The sequence below is a fragment of the Neofelis nebulosa genome, chromosome 7 (genome assembly GCF_028018385.1).
Source record: "Neofelis nebulosa isolate mNeoNeb1 chromosome 7, mNeoNeb1.pri, whole genome shotgun sequence".
Classification (NCBI taxonomy): Eukaryota; Metazoa; Chordata; class Mammalia; order Carnivora; family Felidae; genus Neofelis; species Neofelis nebulosa.
In genome coordinates, this window is record NC_080788.1 from 46,535,970 (window position 1) to 46,553,951 (window position 17,982).

Here is a 17,982-nt window from a genome sequence, read left to right on the forward strand (position 1 = left end):
CAATAACAGCCAGAGATCTTATTTTCCCATTGAACTATCTCACTCCTGCTAAGCCCAAAAAAAACAAACAAACAAACAAAAAACAAAAACACAAAGAACCACTAGACCATCAGGAGACCAAGATGTGTTTCTCTTCTTAACTCAGGACTCTATACAAGGTCTGGTACTTACCTATCTCTTTACCCTTATACCATGCCTCTTATTTTCTATGCTTCATACAGGCCTTCTTATAATTCCTTAAAGAGTTCTTTCCTTTCTCAGGGCCTTTGCACACAGGTTTTATATGCTTAGTTAATCCTTTTTTTTTTTTGCTAACTGGTTAAACTAAAAGATTCATTTTTCAGTTTAAATGTTACCTTCTCAAGGAAGTTTTTCTTGACATCCCAACTCGGTTCTAAGTCCTGATAAAGGCACCCACAGCATGTTTATGTACCCTTTACATAGTATACCTCAATAGAAATAATAACTATTTGTACAATTATTTAACATATGTTTCTTGACAAACTAGGAGGTGCTTAAATGGTAGGATCCAAAGCTGCCCTGCTCAGGCTGCAGTCCTAGTACCGGCTGAGCACCCAGACATAATCATGTTTAATAAATATTTGACATAATCAGGCTTGATAGATATTTGTAAATGAATGAAGTGTGGACTTGAAGACATCAGATAAAGCAAGACAACTAAGCACTATATACTACCTAGCAATAATTCTGATTCTGAGGTTTTGGGGTCTTAAATTTCTGAAAAGCATGGATGATTCTGGGCTTGTACCTAGCACACATACGCCTCAAATGTGGGAGCAATACAAATGAATGCCTGCTGTAACTAATAAAACAGGAAGCTAGGGCTTTAGAGTATTTTTTTAATTAAAAATTTTAATTCCAGTATAGTTAACACACAGTGTTACATTAATTTCAGGTATACAATATAGTGATTCAACAGTTCCATATATTACTGCTTAGAGCATTCTTATATAAGCAAACAGAACATTATTTTACACCACTTTGTGCAATTCATTGATTAAAGTGTTGAAGGAAATATGAAGACTTGATTTCCGACTTCAAATCAGCTTACTTTCATTTAGAGAAAGAAGGCACATTTGCAGGAAAAGAAAACTGACTGCACATTTAAATCACCTGGGGAGCATTTAAAAAATACAGATGCTTAGGCCCTACCTCCAGACAGTCTGACTTAATTGAATTGGTGATGGGCTCTTGGGCATTGGTTATTTTTTAAAAAGCTTCCAGGTAGTTCTAGCATACAATCTGGTTGAGAACCACTGGTTTAAGGAGTGAATTTGAAATGCTGCTTTTTTTTTTATTAAAAAAATTTTATTTTAATGTTTATTTATTTTTGAGAGAGAGCACAAGTAGGGTTGGGGCCCAGAGATGAAGACATAGAATCTTTTTTTTTTTTTTTTTAATGTTTATTTTTGAGAGACAGAGACAGAGCATGAGCGGGAGAGCGGCAGAGAGAGGAGACACAGAATTGAAGCAGGCTCCAGGTTGTGAGCTGTCAGCACAGAGCCTGATGTGGGGCTCAAATTCACAAACCATGAGATCATGACCTGAGCTGAAGTCGTACACTTAACCAACTGAGCCACCCAGAGGCCCTGGGAGACACAGAATCTTAAGCAGGCTCCAGGCTTCGAGCTGTCAGCCAGAGGGCTGGCTGACACAGGGCTCGAACCCGTGAACCATGAGATCATGACTTGGGTTGAAGTTGGACACTTAACTGACTGAGCTACCCAGGCGCCCATGAAACGTTTCTTTTATAAACATTTTTTTTTTAATGTTTGAGAGAGAGAGAGAGAGAGCGAGCAGGGGAGGGGCAGAGATAGAGGGAGACACAGAATCCAAACTAGGCCCCAGGCTCTGAGCTGTCAGCACAGGGCCCAATGCAGGGCTTGAACTCATGGACTGTGAGATCATGAACTGAGCTGAAGTCAGTTAAGTGTCCCACTCTTGATTTTGGCTCAGGTCATGCATGATCTCATGGTTTGTGAGATCAAGCCCCACACAGGGCTCCGTGCTGACAGTGCTTGAGATTCTCTCTCTCCCTCTCTCTCTGCCCCCTCCCCTGATCTCTCTCTCTCAAAATAAATTAAAAATAAACTTAACGAAAAAGGATAGGTGAAATATGGATAGGCTAAAAGGAATGAGATCTCTTCAAACAGGAATTAAGAAGAAATGATAGTAAAAGTGCAGAAATGGGAAAGTATAAAGTGTGTACGAAGATAGAGGAATTAAAAAAAAATGTTTTAATGTTTATTCGTCTTTGAAAGAGAAAGACAGGGTGTGAATGGGGGAGGGGCAAAGAGAGAGGGAGACACAGAATCTGAAGCAGGCTCCGAGCTGTCAGCACAGAGCCCAACATGGGCCTCAAACTCACAGACCTTGAGATCATGACCCAAGCTGAAGTCAGATGCTTAACCAACTGAGCTACCCAGGCACCACAAACATACAGGATTATTAATGAGCAGACACACTATATGGCTGAAGCTAAGTGTTGGCAAAAGAGGATAGTAGAAAATACCTTGCATTTTTATGCTCTAGGCACTGAATGCTACTGAACATTTTTGGTATATTACAGACATGATCAGGGCAGTATCCTACCACAGAAGCCTCCCTATAAGTTGATAAACTCCTCATTGGTAGCAGCTGTAAAAATGGAAGAGATGGATGAAGAGATAACAAAAAGGATAAACCAGTAAGATTTTTGGCAGAGCCATAAATGGCATAAGAAGAATTTAAAGTCACACTGATAACTTTAATAATAGTAAACACCATCATAAAGCCAGATCCTATTCTTCTAACCTCCTTTAACCCTCAAATATACACATCCATCATTACCAGCAATCCTAGTTCTATTTCTAAGGTTTATGTTTATTTTTTTTCCTAGGAAATAATACTTTTTAATGCAGTAATCTGTGAAAAAGGGATTGAGACTTAAAACAAAAGCTGATTTGAAGTAACACTTAGATTGTGAATCCATTGCATCCTAAAGGAGTATTTAATAATTACCTTCATAATCTGATGAATAAACGAATATTATGCTGAATTTGTTTTTATTTTGAAGTAGATCATAAGACATCTCTAAATCCAGCTTCTTTAATTTAGAATAACAATTAAATAGCTATTTCTATATCATACCTTGTATTTGGTCATGGTGCTAAAATGATTATTCCGAAAGAACACACAAAGTTCTCCTTCCTGAACCGTTGAAGTTAGTTCACATAATCCATGGTATGTCAGTTGAGTGGCTGTGTTATTTAGAAACTGCTCAGCTACAAAGCCTATGGAACCAATGCATAGTATTAGATGGAAGAATAATTTCAAAATTAATAAGTTTTTTTCTATTTACATTGTGTTCCAAGTATGAAGAATGGCCAAAGTAAGATTTTCCCTAGTATAACATGATTGACTCCAAATTGAAGATTCTTCTTTCTAATTTTGGTATGGAAGATGTGTCTATAGACATTCTCCATCGTAAAGAAACAGTTATGTGAAGTTCTTTTTAACAATAAATGTATTTACTAATACTTCACCTACTTCCAAAAAGGATTTCAGGCACTATTAATAAAAGATAGAGACACAATAAAACTAAAAATCATTCAAACAAATAAGAAGGCAAGAATTAGCAATTTAAAAAGTAGGTAGGAATGAAAGATGTATATCAGTAGCTACTTTCCCAATGGAAAGATGTTTAGAAATTAAAAGTAGCCTTAACAAATTGAGTTGGTTTTAAGATGTTAACAAAGATCCCAGATAATTCTCAGTTCACAAACTGTTCAGTTTTTGCCTTAAAAAACTAAAAGTAGGTGTGAGACCAAACAGAAAACACTGAGATAACTGATGCCAGTTTTATCCTAATAGCCTCCAAACTTACACCACTCATTATGTAGCTATATCAAGGTCAAAGACAGACATGATCGTTATTGTTTTCAAAACATATGAAATATAAAGTTTCTGGGGTTTAGCTGATCTTCATTATTTGTGCACTTTCATATTTGCAAACTCACCTACTAACTAAAATTTATTTATAAATACAAAATCAGTACTTGCTATGCTTTCAGGGTCAATCTTGGATATGTGCAAAGTGGCAAAAATTTGAGTCACTCAAGCCACACATTCTCCACTGAGATCAAAAAAGGCAGTATTTTGTTTCTTGTTTCAGGTTTCTTACCAAAACAGACTCCTCACCATCTAGTAGGTGTGCTTTCTTGGGGTGATTTTTACTGTGTGAAATGGCCCCCAAGCATACTGCTGAACGTGCTGGGTACTGTTCCTAAGTGCACAAAGGCTGTGACATATCTTACAGAGAAAACACATATTTTTGCAGATTCATTCAGGCATGAGTTATAGTGCTGTTGGCCATGAATGTAATGTTAATGAATCAACAATATGTATTAAATAAGGTGTCTCTAAACAGAAACACAAATAAAACAAGGTATGCATTTACTGATTAGTTGATGAAAATCTTGTGACCAGAGGCTCACAGGAACCTAATCTTCTGTTTCCCCTAGGAGCAGTGGTTCAGTATTCACTAATTCAGTGTTCATAGACACTTTATAGAACATAACTACCAGGACTAATGAGAATCTGTATAAATATTTTAAAAGGGTTCTTTCCTTCTTTCTCTTTCTTCATCCTTTTGCTCCCTTCTTTTAATAAGGAATGTCTCAGAAGCAATGAGGGTACGGGTGCGGTGGAAGAGAATGCCCTAAACAGTTTTGTAAGTGGGCAGGGAGGTACAGATATAGGAAGGAAAGATGAACTTATGTTAAGAAACTGACACGTCAACAAGAAATTGAAAATAAACTTGGGTAGGGCCAGAGGCAGCTGGATAACATAGGTTTATTCCACTCCCTCTCCATCCCTCACCCTTACTGCCCAGCTATAGCATTTCAAGCTGCAAAGTGAGTGTAAAAAGCTACCATTATATCAAACTATTCCAAGGAATTGGTTAAGGTCGGAGGGGAAGTGCAAAAAGTTATACAGGAGGCCCCGGCCAAAGGAAATTTATAGCCCATTAGTAACTTCTTGGGTTTATACGTTTAGAAGAGCTCCCCTCTTCCATTATTATCATTACTTTGCCCAGTACTAAGTTATTGGGTAGAATGCATTAGTTATATACTAAAGCACTTGCTATATAATAGTTTTAGTTTTAAGCACTATACCTATGCTGAGAAGTACCACTGTTCTATATAATACATATTTTATATAATATGTGTAATGCTTCCTTCAGAAAGATATTTATGAATGCTCCTCCCACAACTCACACAACGTCCTCTCTACAAATCCCTTTCAAAAAGATACAAAAATTCAGTGGAGATTACTGAACTCACAACATTATTTATGTGTGTGAAATTAAATAATGCAACATTAGAAAGGTCTTTCTCAGCTACTTTATTCTACAGAATAGGACATCAGCTCAGAAAGAATACATGACTTGCTCAAGGACATAAAACTAGTTATAGCAATAGTCTATAGTTATAGACTAGAACCCAGGAGCATTATTGGTATTAAGTTTAAAAATTTAGTGCTGATTACCATAAATACAGATTGAATTCTATTTCTCCCAAGCCATAAAGCATATCCTGATTTAGACTTAGAGAGAACAATGTTTCCTAATTCCTTTACCAACTCTTAAAATGACCCCTGTGATTTTCATGGAATATTTGAAAGCCTAATCTAGTTTCAAATCTTCATAACTAATTCAACAAATTTTGGGAAACAATTCTAAGTGTTACACAGCACTTTACTTATCTGTATTGCTTTTAAAATGAAAGTTTATTTGCAATATTTAGCTTAAATTTCAATTTTAATGTTCTTGATACTATTATTGATACCAAAGGTAAAAATTAATATAATGGTAATAAGAAAAATATATTACTAAAAGTAAATTTAAGTTAAAAATTGTTTTCTTGACACTAGTTTTGAAAATACTTCTTCATTACAGAAACTCGATACTAAATTTATCAAATTACTTTCCTCTATTACTGAAGAGTTTAGAGAACATAAAAGTACTAAGTATCTTAAAGGAACTGAAATTAGAGAGGCACTAAAATTAGGCAAAAAGGAACAAAAAGGATATAGGAGAAAAGGAAACTTGTCTTATTTTTAAATATTGACTAGATTTGGCACTAAGATTTGTGCTCAAATTTAAACTCAATCAGAACTTTGTCACAGTGATAGCTTTAAACAATGACTGCCTTTTTGGTTCATCTACTGTTGATTTTCAAAAATCAAATACATTACATCAATATTTTTTCTCAAGAGGATGGGGCAAAACAATCCCTTTTACTATGACAAATGCCCAGATTTCCATTGAAAATATAAGGGCTTATATAATTTGATGCCAGGGATGTAGTAGGGAGCCCAGAACATTCTATTGTGCCATAAAATAAGGAAGTACTCAAGAAATGAAGAGACATTATTAAAAAATATGGGGGGCTCAGGGGGGCTCAGTCGGTTAAGTGTCTGACTTCGGCTCAGGTCATGATCTCACCTTCTTGACTTCAAGCCCCACATTGGGCTCTGTGCTGACAGCTCAGAGCCTGGAGCCAGCTTCAGATTCTGTATCTCCCCGTCTCTCTGTCCCTCTCCCACTGTACTCTGTCTCTCTCAAAAATAAACATTTAAAAAAAAAAGGAAAAAAAAAAAGAAAATGGGATCCAGGTTGAGAGGACTCCATTGGATATATTTGAGATAATTTTAAGCATCAAAAAGAGTAATGATAATAATGGATTAGAACACACTGAATAAAAAAGAATCCATGAGTCTACATTGATAAAAAAATTTTTTAATGGGGGAGGAGAAAACATTTATTTTTATAGAAGAATGCCAACTAACAAATGTAGAAGGAATAATAGAAATACCATAACCACTACAGTAATAGTTTATTCAGACAAGAATCAATGAATGCCAATTGTACTGGGTGAAAGATTACTAGGGAACAGGATATTAAAAGTTTCAAAGCACAACATCAGAGACTACTTATTAATTATAAAAGATAAAGGACATCTTTACAACAAAAAGATCTAGCAGATACCACCTTAATCATACTTCAACATCACCAATAATGGAAGGAGCAGACATCTTGTGCCACCTGATTTGATGCATTGGGAAAGACACAATATCACCTATATAGTATTCCCACCAAAAATATATAACTACGGGGTGCCTGGGTGGCTCAGTCGGTTGAATGTCCGACTTTGGCTCAGGTCATGATCTCGTGGTGTGTGAGTTCAAGCCCCGCATCGGGCTCTGTGCTGACAGCTCGGAGCCTGAAGCCTGCTTCAGATTCTGTGTCTCCCTCTCTCTCTGCCTCTCCCCAGCTCATGCTCTGTCTCTATCTCAAAAATAAAACATTAAAAAAAAATTTTTTTAAATATATAACTATTCTACTCATAAGTAGACAATCAAATAAATCCATAATGAGGACGATTCTACAGAAAATTGGCCTGGACTATTAACAAAAGTCAGTATCAGAGAAGACCAAAAAGAAAAAAAGAAAAAAGATTAGGAATCTGTTCTAGATTACAGGAAACTAAGTTGATTTGATAAACGATTCTTGATTAGAGCCCACAATGAAAAAACTTAAGAGCTATACAGGGCTTTATTGGGACAACAGGAAAATTAAGAATATGAACAGTATGGGGCGCCTGGGTGGCTCAGTCGGTTAAGCGGCCGACTTCGGCTCAGGTCATGATCTCGCGGTCCGTGAGTTTGAGCCCCACGTCGGGCTCTGTGCTGACAGCTCAGAGCCTGGAGCCTGTTTCAGATTCTGTGTCTCCCTCTCTCTGACCTTCCCCCGTTCATGCTTTGTCTCTCTCTGTCTCAAAAATAAATAAACGTTAAAAAAAAAAAAAATTAAAAAAAAAAAAAGAATATGAACAGTATATTAGATAAAAGTACTGTATCGATCAAAAAAAAAAGTATTGAATCGATGCTAAATTTCCTGTGGTAATTTATTGTGACTACATAGGAGAATTCTTTGTTTTTAGGAGACATATGTTGAAGGACTAATGGGCAAAGTGCTGTGATATTTGTAATTAACACCCACATGGTTTAGGAAATAGTGTGTGTGTATGTATGTGAACAGAGAAAAAAAGCAAAACTTCAATATGTTAATAACTGGTGAATTTGGGCAAAGTGCATACATATAATCATTGTACTATTCCAACTTTTTTATGCGTTTGAGAGTTTTCAAAATAAACAGGAAAAAAATCAGCATTTAATCAGAAATAACGTGAATTCAAACTATAATCTTTAGTGTTTACAGCACATGATAAAGACTTGATAAGTATTTGAATAAATAAATATTATGGAATTATTTAAGCATTGTTTTAAACTTAGGAATAATTGTCAAAGGAAAAATTATACCTGAGAAAGCATCTGGAATTAAGTGATGAGCTCTGGTGAAGTCTAGCAGCTGCTACTGTGCTATTTTTTTCCTTATTGATTTTTGCTGCCATGCCACACCTATCATTATACCAAGGATAATGTATAATGGCAAAAAAGTACTGCCATCCAGAAGAGGTAACAAATAATATATACTCTATGTACATGTGAAAGTTCTGTACTTTTGCTTACAAGGTATTGTCATCAAAAGAAAAAAATGTTACCTGAAAGAAGGTGAAAGAATATCTAATTCTATTTAACTAACATTGCTTTTTCATCAAAAAAGAATGATAGTAAAAATATTTCTGGTGCCTGGGTGGCTCAGTTGGTTAAGCGCCCGACTTCGGCCCAGGTCATGATCTCATGGTTCGTGGGTTCGAGCCCTGCATCGGGCTCTGTGCTGACAGCTCAGAGCCTGGAGCTGGCTTATGATTCTGTATCTCCCTCTCTCTCTGCCCCTCCCCTGCTCACGCTGTCTGTCCCTGTCTCTCAAAAATAAATAAATATTAAAAAATATATATATATTTCTTTCTTGTATTCTGTACCTTATGGTGATGAAATATTTGAATTAAAAAATAAGGAGATCACCTAAGATTAAAGCTTAATACCTTTTAATAAAGAAGGATTAGATATAAACTACCTCTTAGATATTTTATTGATTCAGAAGGAAAGTTACAGGTGTGGGTCAAACAGAAAAAGCAGACTCCTTCAGCTGAACACTATACCTAAGAAAATATGAAGAAGAAAACAATGGAGGAAAGCTAATTGCTACATTAAAAGTAAAAATATCCATTGTGGCCTTTTCTTTCCTATACTATTTCCTAGTGCCTATACAAGTAACCACTCGAACTGAGTAATTACTTCAGACTACACATTTGTAGTTTCTTATAAACAAAAAACTAGTTTAGCTTTTTAATTGTACTGAATTCCAAGTATAATTATTCCTTGATATAAAAATCTGATATGCAGAATTCTACCATTACAAAATTCATATATCAAGGAATCCATCAATTCTGGTACATATTACCCAAAAATTCTATAGCACTAAAGAGGATGATTCCTTCCTTGATTTTATCAAGGAGTTCTTCTCAAGTTATAACTATATAAATCAGTTATAATGGGGCACATGGGTGGCTCAGTCGGTTAAGCACCCGACTTTGGCTCAGGTCATGATCTGGTGGTTCATGAGTCCGAGCCCCACATCAGGCTCTGTGCTGACAGCTCAGAGTCTGAAGCCTGCTTCAGACTCTGGGTCTCCCTCTCTCTCTGCCCCTCCCCTGCTCACACTTTGTCTCTCTCAGGAAATGAATACACATAAAAAAAAATTTTTTTTTAAATAGTTATAGTTTTTTGTAATCCTGGGGAATCAATGTTAGAGAAATAGGAACATTAGTTATAACAGCAGGTCGAGAAAAAGAAGAAGTGATAAAGGGACTGGATTTGTGTTGTTGGGGGTGCTAATGTTCACTTTGTTAATTAGTGTACTGCCTAAGTCCTACCCTAGTGACATTACAGCCTGCCTTGGGAAAATTGCTGTCAACAAGCATTCCCTACAGCTTCATACCCTATAAGCCTATTCACCAAAATATCACTTCTCTAGCTATCAATCCATCTGTTAACACTTTCTGAATCCTATTGTTCCCTAAGGTACTACAGAATAGCATATTGGAAGTTACTGAGATAGCTGGAATCTACACATGGCAATTTTCTTTATAGTCTATTTAATATTTTTAGGAATATATAGTAATGAGAGTTTGGATCAAGAATGCAAAGTTCTAGGGGCACCTGGGTGGCTCAGTTGGTTAAGTGTCTGATTTCGGCTCAGGTCATGTTCTCACAGTTTGTGGGTTCGAGCCCCGTGTCAGGCTCTGTGCTGACTCTCAGAGCCTGGAGTCTGCTTTGGATTCTGTGTCTCCCTCTGCCCCTCCCCTGCTCATTCTCAGTCTCTCTCTGTCTCTCAAAAATAAATAAACGTTAAAAAAATTTTTTTGTTAAAGAATGGAAAGTTCTAGTGAGTAGAATTTTATTAATTGGAAGTTGTTTTTTTTTAACACCTTTGGTTGCTCCCCTTGCCCCTATAATTAAACTTTGTTTCATTGGGTTGCAGTGAAAGAGTTGTCATACAAATCAGTGACTGATATTCCTGTATACTTACGTGTTTATTCCATGTAAAAATCCAAGATAAGTCTCCACTAAAATACTCTGTATTTTCTTGCTACTTACTTCTTGAATAAATGTGTTAAACTTACGGATCTATTGAGTAATATAATTAGTTGGGTTCTGATTAATCAATATAGTATGTAATTCATGTACCTATTTTCTTTTACATGTTCTATCTCTTGTAGTCACTTAATTTTTAATGTGGTGATTATAATCAACTTTTAATATACCCCATGTAAAAGAACTGTGTCTGAGCGACACAGTTTCTCCTATTTCTCGTGATTTCTCTTTCTTTTGCTTACCCTTTAAACAGAGGAGAATAGCAGCCTGAGTATTTGTGCATATTATGAGAAAGTGAAGTAGGTGGTAGGAAAGGTATATCCAAATACTAAGGCTCCTTACAGCATTCTGGTTTCAAATACGCTCTTCCCTTCACTGATCAGAACACAGCTAAAAAAAACATGAAACTATTTCTATACTGACAAATTTAGCAATTTTAATTAGTTAGGGACTAGGAAAACTGATGATCAGAGTATACTTTGATTTAAAATGGTGTTTTAATATACTATATACTAAAATGAACACTTAGGCATATAATACTCATTTCAGTCAACTAGGGGATGAATTATAAAATTCACTCAGTACTCCCAAATAATAATCCTAACCCTTTTTTCAAAAAAGAGTAATTATCAATAACTCCTGGGTAGTTGACCTTATCAAAGCTAACAAGTGATTCCAAAGATTTTTAGTAGAATCCAGGCCTGATTCTAGAAGTGAAAAGTGTTGTAGAAAAACCTTTCACTGGTATATTTATGAATAATTACTTCTTTGAATTCCCACAGGTAGCATCACTTGTATTTTTTAGAAGTCTTATTTATGACACTTAAAAGATATTAAATTATAAGACAAGTTATTTTGCCAAGAATATGTCAGATAATAGCAGCACTCACCCACCTTCACTAACCAGCTCACTATTGTCTGACTGCTTACAAGAGATGATCTTCTCCACTAGCTGGTTGTAGCTGCAGTTACCAACAGCTTTTACAATGTCATCAATCTAGAAAACAAATGACTGTCTCACTAATCACAGTAAGATTAAAAACAATAACAAAGAAACCCATATCATTCTTTAGGGTTTTATTTTAATATTATATTAAGTATAAAAGTATTACTTATTAAAAAAAATCAACACCCAAGAGTTTCTAATTTTGTTTACATCTCACTATAACATATTATGAAAAATATTGCTTAGCTATATTTCAATTATACAAAAAATAATGAAATGGGATTATTACATGCAACTTTATTTCTTAAGTTGTAAAGATGCATTTAAGTGATTAAAATAAAAAGCAAACTATTTCAGGAGGAAAAATAAGAAAATTTCAGGGTTTTTTTCCTAAAAAATTAATATTTTGCATTTAAAACAAGGCAAATCTGAAGATATTAATTTATGGGATTCACAAAATTTTCCCATTTTATTTATTATTTAGTTTATAGCAAAGTATAGTGGAGATATGAGTAGATACAACTGTCATTTTCCTGAAGAAAAGTTACTATTATATTAATCAGGGACAGCATTTGCCTCATGAGTCTTACTTAAACTCTTTGTCTTTGGCAGTCTAGTAGAAAAGTAAATGTAAAGTTTAAGCTATAGGAGAATAAAACTGGGCATCTCTACTCTCCTTCCATTATACTTTGCTTTGACTACTGAAGAAAAATAGGTTTCTGGTGGCTAAACAACTTGTTTTGATTGCCATCCCATCTGTAAAATATACTTACTTATAAACAATTTACATGTACTACTGTACTGATATATATATATATATATATATATATATAATAAAACAAATATAAATACATTGACATAAAATAAGAGGGCCAATGTTTTCTTTCTATATCCAAATGATCCTTCTTAAATACTTACTCTTTGAACACCACAAGTCTTCACATATAAGTGTACAAGTAATGCTCTGGACAATGGTTCTCAAACTGGGGAGCTTGTTAAAAAGATCTAAAAGAATTCCAGACTCAAGTTGCTTCTCTTCTCAGTTGTCTAAGTTTTCATTCAATTTCTGCATAGCAAAGTTTAGGAACAACTGCTCTAGGCTATGATTTCTTTGTTCCTGCAAAATTCTAGGGTGGAAAAAGCCTCTGAACCATTGTGGGATAACTGTTGAGAAGAGCAGTTAATTGAAAAAAGTCAAAGCAGGAAATAGTGAAAAATTGTTATATATACATATCTTACACATTTTATGTTAAAATACGCAAAGTATTCACTTGTTAATCTTTTAATGCAGAGCCAAATAAGGCCTTTTCTTTGAAAGCAGATCTTTTGGTTATGATTCTATGTAAACAACACAAAAGAATGAGACTTCCAGTTTCGATTTAAAGTGAAAACCTAGACCCTTAAGAAGCAATTTGAGGGCACAATTCCTTTAGATTTTCATTATTTTTCTTAACACTTTTACTGTTTACAGCAATTTTTTTTAGTGACTCAACTTCATTAAGTCTTTCCAAAGAATCTGAATTTCCGATCTTAAAGAATCTAAAAAAATACATCTATAATAAATACAAAATCAATATACAAAAATCAATTATATTGCTATAGACCAGCAATAAACAATACAAAGATTTCAAGTTTTCATAGGCAGAATCTCTACATTTTTTTTTTTAATGTTTATATACTTTTGAGAGAGAGAAAGAAAGAGAGCATGCATGAGGGCCAGGGGCAGAGAGGAGACAAAGAATCCGAAAGTGGTCAGCACAGAGCCTGACATGGGGCTGGAACTCATGAACTGCAAGATCATGACCTGAGCCAAAGTAGGAAGCTTTATTGACTGAGCCACCGAAGCGCCCCTCTATGTTAGTATTTTATTCAATTAATTCATTTGGGAGCCTTTTATGCACTACTATGTATTACATGCTGTTAGAGAAACTGCAGACTCAGCAGTGAACAAAAGAGATGGTCTATGCTTTCATAAAGTTTACATTCTAAAGACAATAAACCAAATAAACAAGACAATAAATCAAATAAACAAATATATTATATGCTGGGTAGCTATATATAGTGGTATGCAGCTGTTCTTTGTTCATTTTCAATGTATAGTATTCCACAGTATGGATATACCCTAACATAATTTTTTATCATTCATCTTGTGATAGCTATCTAAATTGCTTTCACTTTCAGGCTAACAAATAATACTGCTATGAATATTCTTACACATTTATCCTGTTCTACACATAAAGAGTTTCTCCAGGGAATATGTCTTATCAAATTGCTAAGTCTTAGGTTATGCTTATCCTCAACTTTACTAGAGAACTCCAAACTGCTTTCCAAAGTAGAAAGTCAATTTATATTTTCATCAGTGGGAAATGAGAATTCTCTACATTGTAAATCTTCTCTAACATTTAGCATTGTAAGACATAAATATTAATCATCCTAATGCGTGTATAGTGGTATCTTATTTTGGTTTTATTTTGCATTTCCCTGATGACTAGTTCATATGTTTACTACTTTTTTGGATATCCATTCTTGTCAAGTGCCTGTTCAAGTCATTTGCTTTTTTTTTTTTTTTTAATTGGATCAAAAGTCATGTGCTCTACTGAATGAGCCAGCCATACACCCCCTTCTGTTTGTCATCTTAAAATTCTTTTTGAAGAAAGTTTATCTGAAGAATTTTAGCTTTGTTAATCTTCTTTATTGTATATTTACTTTATATTTTAATATTTTCCGCTCTTAGAGTGGATATATAGCTTATAAATACCTTAAAAAATATTTACTTGTAGGAGCTCTTTATACATTCTGCATGTTAGCCCTTTATTTATTTTATAAGTTATAATCATCTTCTACTCAATGACTTGCTTTTACATTTTCTTTAGGATTTCTTTAAATAATCACAAGTTCTCAATTTTAATGTAGTCATGTTTACCAATGTTCTTCATGATTAATGTATTTGTTTTAGAAATCTTTTCGTATTAAGGTCAGAAACATACTCTCAAATTTGTAGTTTTAGCTTTGACAGTTAAACATCAATGCATATGGAACAGAATTTTATTCCGTGAGTTGGGAGAAACAATTTCATTCTTTTCTAATTGGCTATCTAATTAGAAATCTGAATTGGCTACCTAACTGGCTAATTAGGCTATCTAATCTAATGGCTATCTAATTGCCTTAGCACCTTTTATTGTAAAGGCTGCCTTTCCCTTTTGCTCTACAGTGCTTATTTATCTATATATGTATAGTCTTTTTGGCTTCTCTATTCTCTGTCATTGGTCCAATTCTTAATTACAATATTTAAAATATTTCCTATCTGGGAGACCAAGTCCTCCCTGCATGTTCTGCTTCAAGAATATCACATTTTCTATTCCTGGCCCTTTGCATTTCCATATAAATTGTAGACTCCACTTGTCTCCTTCCACAACTACTCCCCATAAATCTGATGGGATTTTGTTTGGGGTTATACTGAAACTAAACTACTTTAGACAAAAAGGACATCTGTATAAATTGCCTTAAAATCTAAAATCCAAGAATAAAAACCTACATTCACATAGGTCTCTAATTTCTCTCAAATTTATAATTGTCCATACAGAGGTCTTGCACATCTTTTCGTAAGATTTATTCTTAGAAACTTATGCTATTTAAATGACATATTTTTAAAATTTCAGTTTCTGTTTGTTACTTTATGTATTTGTTTTTAAAGATTTTATTTTTAAGTAATTTCCACACCCAACATGGGCCTTGAACTCACAACCCCAAGATCAAAAGTCACGTGCTCTCCCAAATGAGCCAGTCAGGCACCAACTTCTGTTTGTCATCTTAAAATTCTTTTTGAAGAATATTTATTTGAAGAATTTTAGCTTTGTTAATCTACTTTATTATATATTTACCCTCTATTTTAATACTTTCTGCTCTTAAAGTAGATATACAGCTTATTAAGTTAATAAGCTTTTGGGGCGCCTGGGTGGCTCAGTCAGTTGAGCGGCTGGCTTCAGCTCAGGTCATGATCTCACAGTCCGTGAGTTCGAGCCCCGCATCGGGCTCTGTGCTGACCGCTCAGAGCCTGGAGCCTGTTTCAGATTCTGTGTCTCCCTCTCTCTGCCCCTCCCCCGTTCATGCTCTGTCTCTCTCTGTCTCAAAAATAAATAAACGTTAAAAAAAATAATAATAAAAAAAATTTAAAAAAAATAAGCTTTTAATCTTTTCTTATTCATTAATATATTAATTTAGGGCTTTAAAAATATGGATTTAGTTATTATACAGTTTAAAACATACTCTAAGTTTCATTATGATTCCTTGAACCCAAACAATTTCTATTGTTTTTCTACTGATTTCTAGCTTAACTGCACTGTGATTAGAGGATATTTTATACTCTATATAATTTCAATCCTTAAAAATTTGTGGAAACTTGCTTTATAGCCCTGTAGCAGGTCAGTTTTTGTAAATTTCATGAATGTATATAAGTAATGTATAATCAGGTTCAAGAAAAAACAGGAGAAAATATCACGGACAAGAGGAGACTAGGAAGATATGATGATTAAATGCAATGTAATATCCTATATTATGGAACATCAACAACACAAATTAGGAGAAAAATGGGTGAAGTGTGTGAGACTTGAAACCATAAAAATCCTAGGGGAGAACAAAGGCAGTAACCTCTTGAACATCAGCCGTAGCCATAGCCACTTCTTTCTAGATAGGTCTCCTGAGGCAAGGGAAGGGTAAGCAAAACCAAACTCTTCCTTCCACAGTGAAGGAAACACTCAACAAAACTAAAAGGCAACCTACAGAATGGGAAAAGATATTTGTAAATAACATATCTGATAAAGGGTTCGTATCCAAAATATATAAAGAAGTTATAAAACTCAATACCCCAAAAATGCAAATAGAAAATGGGCAGAAGACATGAAGAGACATTCTTCCAAAGACATACATATGGCCAACAGACACATGAAAACATGCTCACCATCACTCATTATCAGGGAAATGCAAATCAAAACTACAATGAGTTATCACATCACACCTGTCCAAATAGCTAAACTCAACTACACAAGAAACAACAGGTGTTGGCAAGGATGTGGAGAAAGGGGAACCCTCTTGTACTATTTGCATTCCTGATGCAGCCACTCTGGAAAACAGTATGGGGGTTCCTCAAAAAGTTAAAAATAGAGAACTACCCTACAAGCCACCAACTGCACTACTAGGTATTTATCCAAAGAATACAAAAATGTTAATTCAAAGGGATACATGCACCCTGATGTTTATAGCAGCATTATCTACACAATAGCCAAAATAGGGAAACAGCCCAAGTGTCCATCAATTGATGAACAGATAAAGAAGATGTGGTAAATATATACAGTAGAATATTACTCAGCCATAAAATAAGAAATCTTGCCATTTGCAATGACATGGATAGAGCTACACAGTATAATGCTAAGTGAAATAAGCCAGTCAGGGAAAGACAAATACCATATGATTTCACGCATCTGTGGAATTTAAGAAACAAAACAAATGAGCATACGGGGAAACAAAAAAGAAGCGAGAGGCAAACTAAGAAACAGACTCCTAATTATAGAAAACACACTGATGGTAACCAGAGGGGACGTTGGTGGGGGGACGGGTTAACTAGTTGATGGGGATTAAGGAATGCATGCATTGTGAGGAGCATTGGGTGATACATGGACATGGTAAATCGTTATACTGCAAACCAGAAACTAATATTACACTGTATGCTAACTGGAATTTAAATAAAAATTTTAAAAAACAATAAAATAAATTGGTGAAGTGTGAATGAAGACTATAATATAGTTAATAGTAATGTACCAAAATTAAGTTTTGACACATGTACCAAGGTCACATAAGATTAGGAAAAATGGGTGAAAATCATTTTTGCAAATTTCCTATAAATCTGACATTATTCAAAAATAAAAAAGTTATTAATTCTTTTTAAAAATATGCATTAATTAGGTTTTCTTTTCTGCTTCTATCAATTACAGAGAAAGATATATTAACATTTTCCAGTATGGTGATCTATTGTTATTTACAATTCTGTTAAATTTTGCTTTATGTACTTTGAGATTATGCGATTAGGTGCATACAATTTTTTCTTTTTTTTTTTTTTTTTTGGTCAAAAACTGACCTTTATCCTTTTCTGACAGTTCCCATGGGTCCAAGGAATGAACAGTCAATTAGGTATTTACTTTCTAGGTGTCTCCAGATACATATAAATCTAATTTTCCCCCCTCTTTTTACTTGCAATCTGTTTTTTATGTCTCTTGTAAATAACAAACTACATAGAATCACTTTTAACTAGAGGATTTAGTCCTATTTATACTTACTATATCTATTTATATATTTGAATTTATTAAATCTATTCTCTCTGTTCCGTCAGTTCAACATTCCTTTACCTTTTCTTTCCTCCT

The 17,982-nt window shown here is 34.4% G+C and overlaps 1 protein-coding gene across 7 annotated transcripts in view; it reads right to left on the minus strand.

Moving 5' to 3' along the window:
* The window catches only part of MINDY2 (MINDY lysine 48 deubiquitinase 2), an 82,797-nt gene that overhangs the window by 26,483 nt on the left and 38,332 nt on the right, over window positions 1-17,982 (minus strand). For 6 of the 7 annotated variants that reach the window (XR_009264110.1, XR_009264108.1, XR_009264111.1 and 3 more), the window contains exons 5-6: window positions 11,518-11,620; window positions 3,151-3,293 (exon numbers count right to left, since the gene is read on the minus strand). The exons of the other annotated variant lie outside the window; for it this stretch is intronic. Coding sequence is in view for 2 of the 6 variants with exons in the window: in XM_058737581.1 (XP_058593564.1) it covers window positions 3,151-3,293; window positions 11,518-11,620 (246 nt within the window). In the remaining 4 variants the exon portion in view is untranslated. The remainder of the gene's footprint in view (window positions 1-3,150; window positions 3,294-11,517; window positions 11,621-17,982) is intronic. 7 annotated transcript variants of the gene reach the window in all.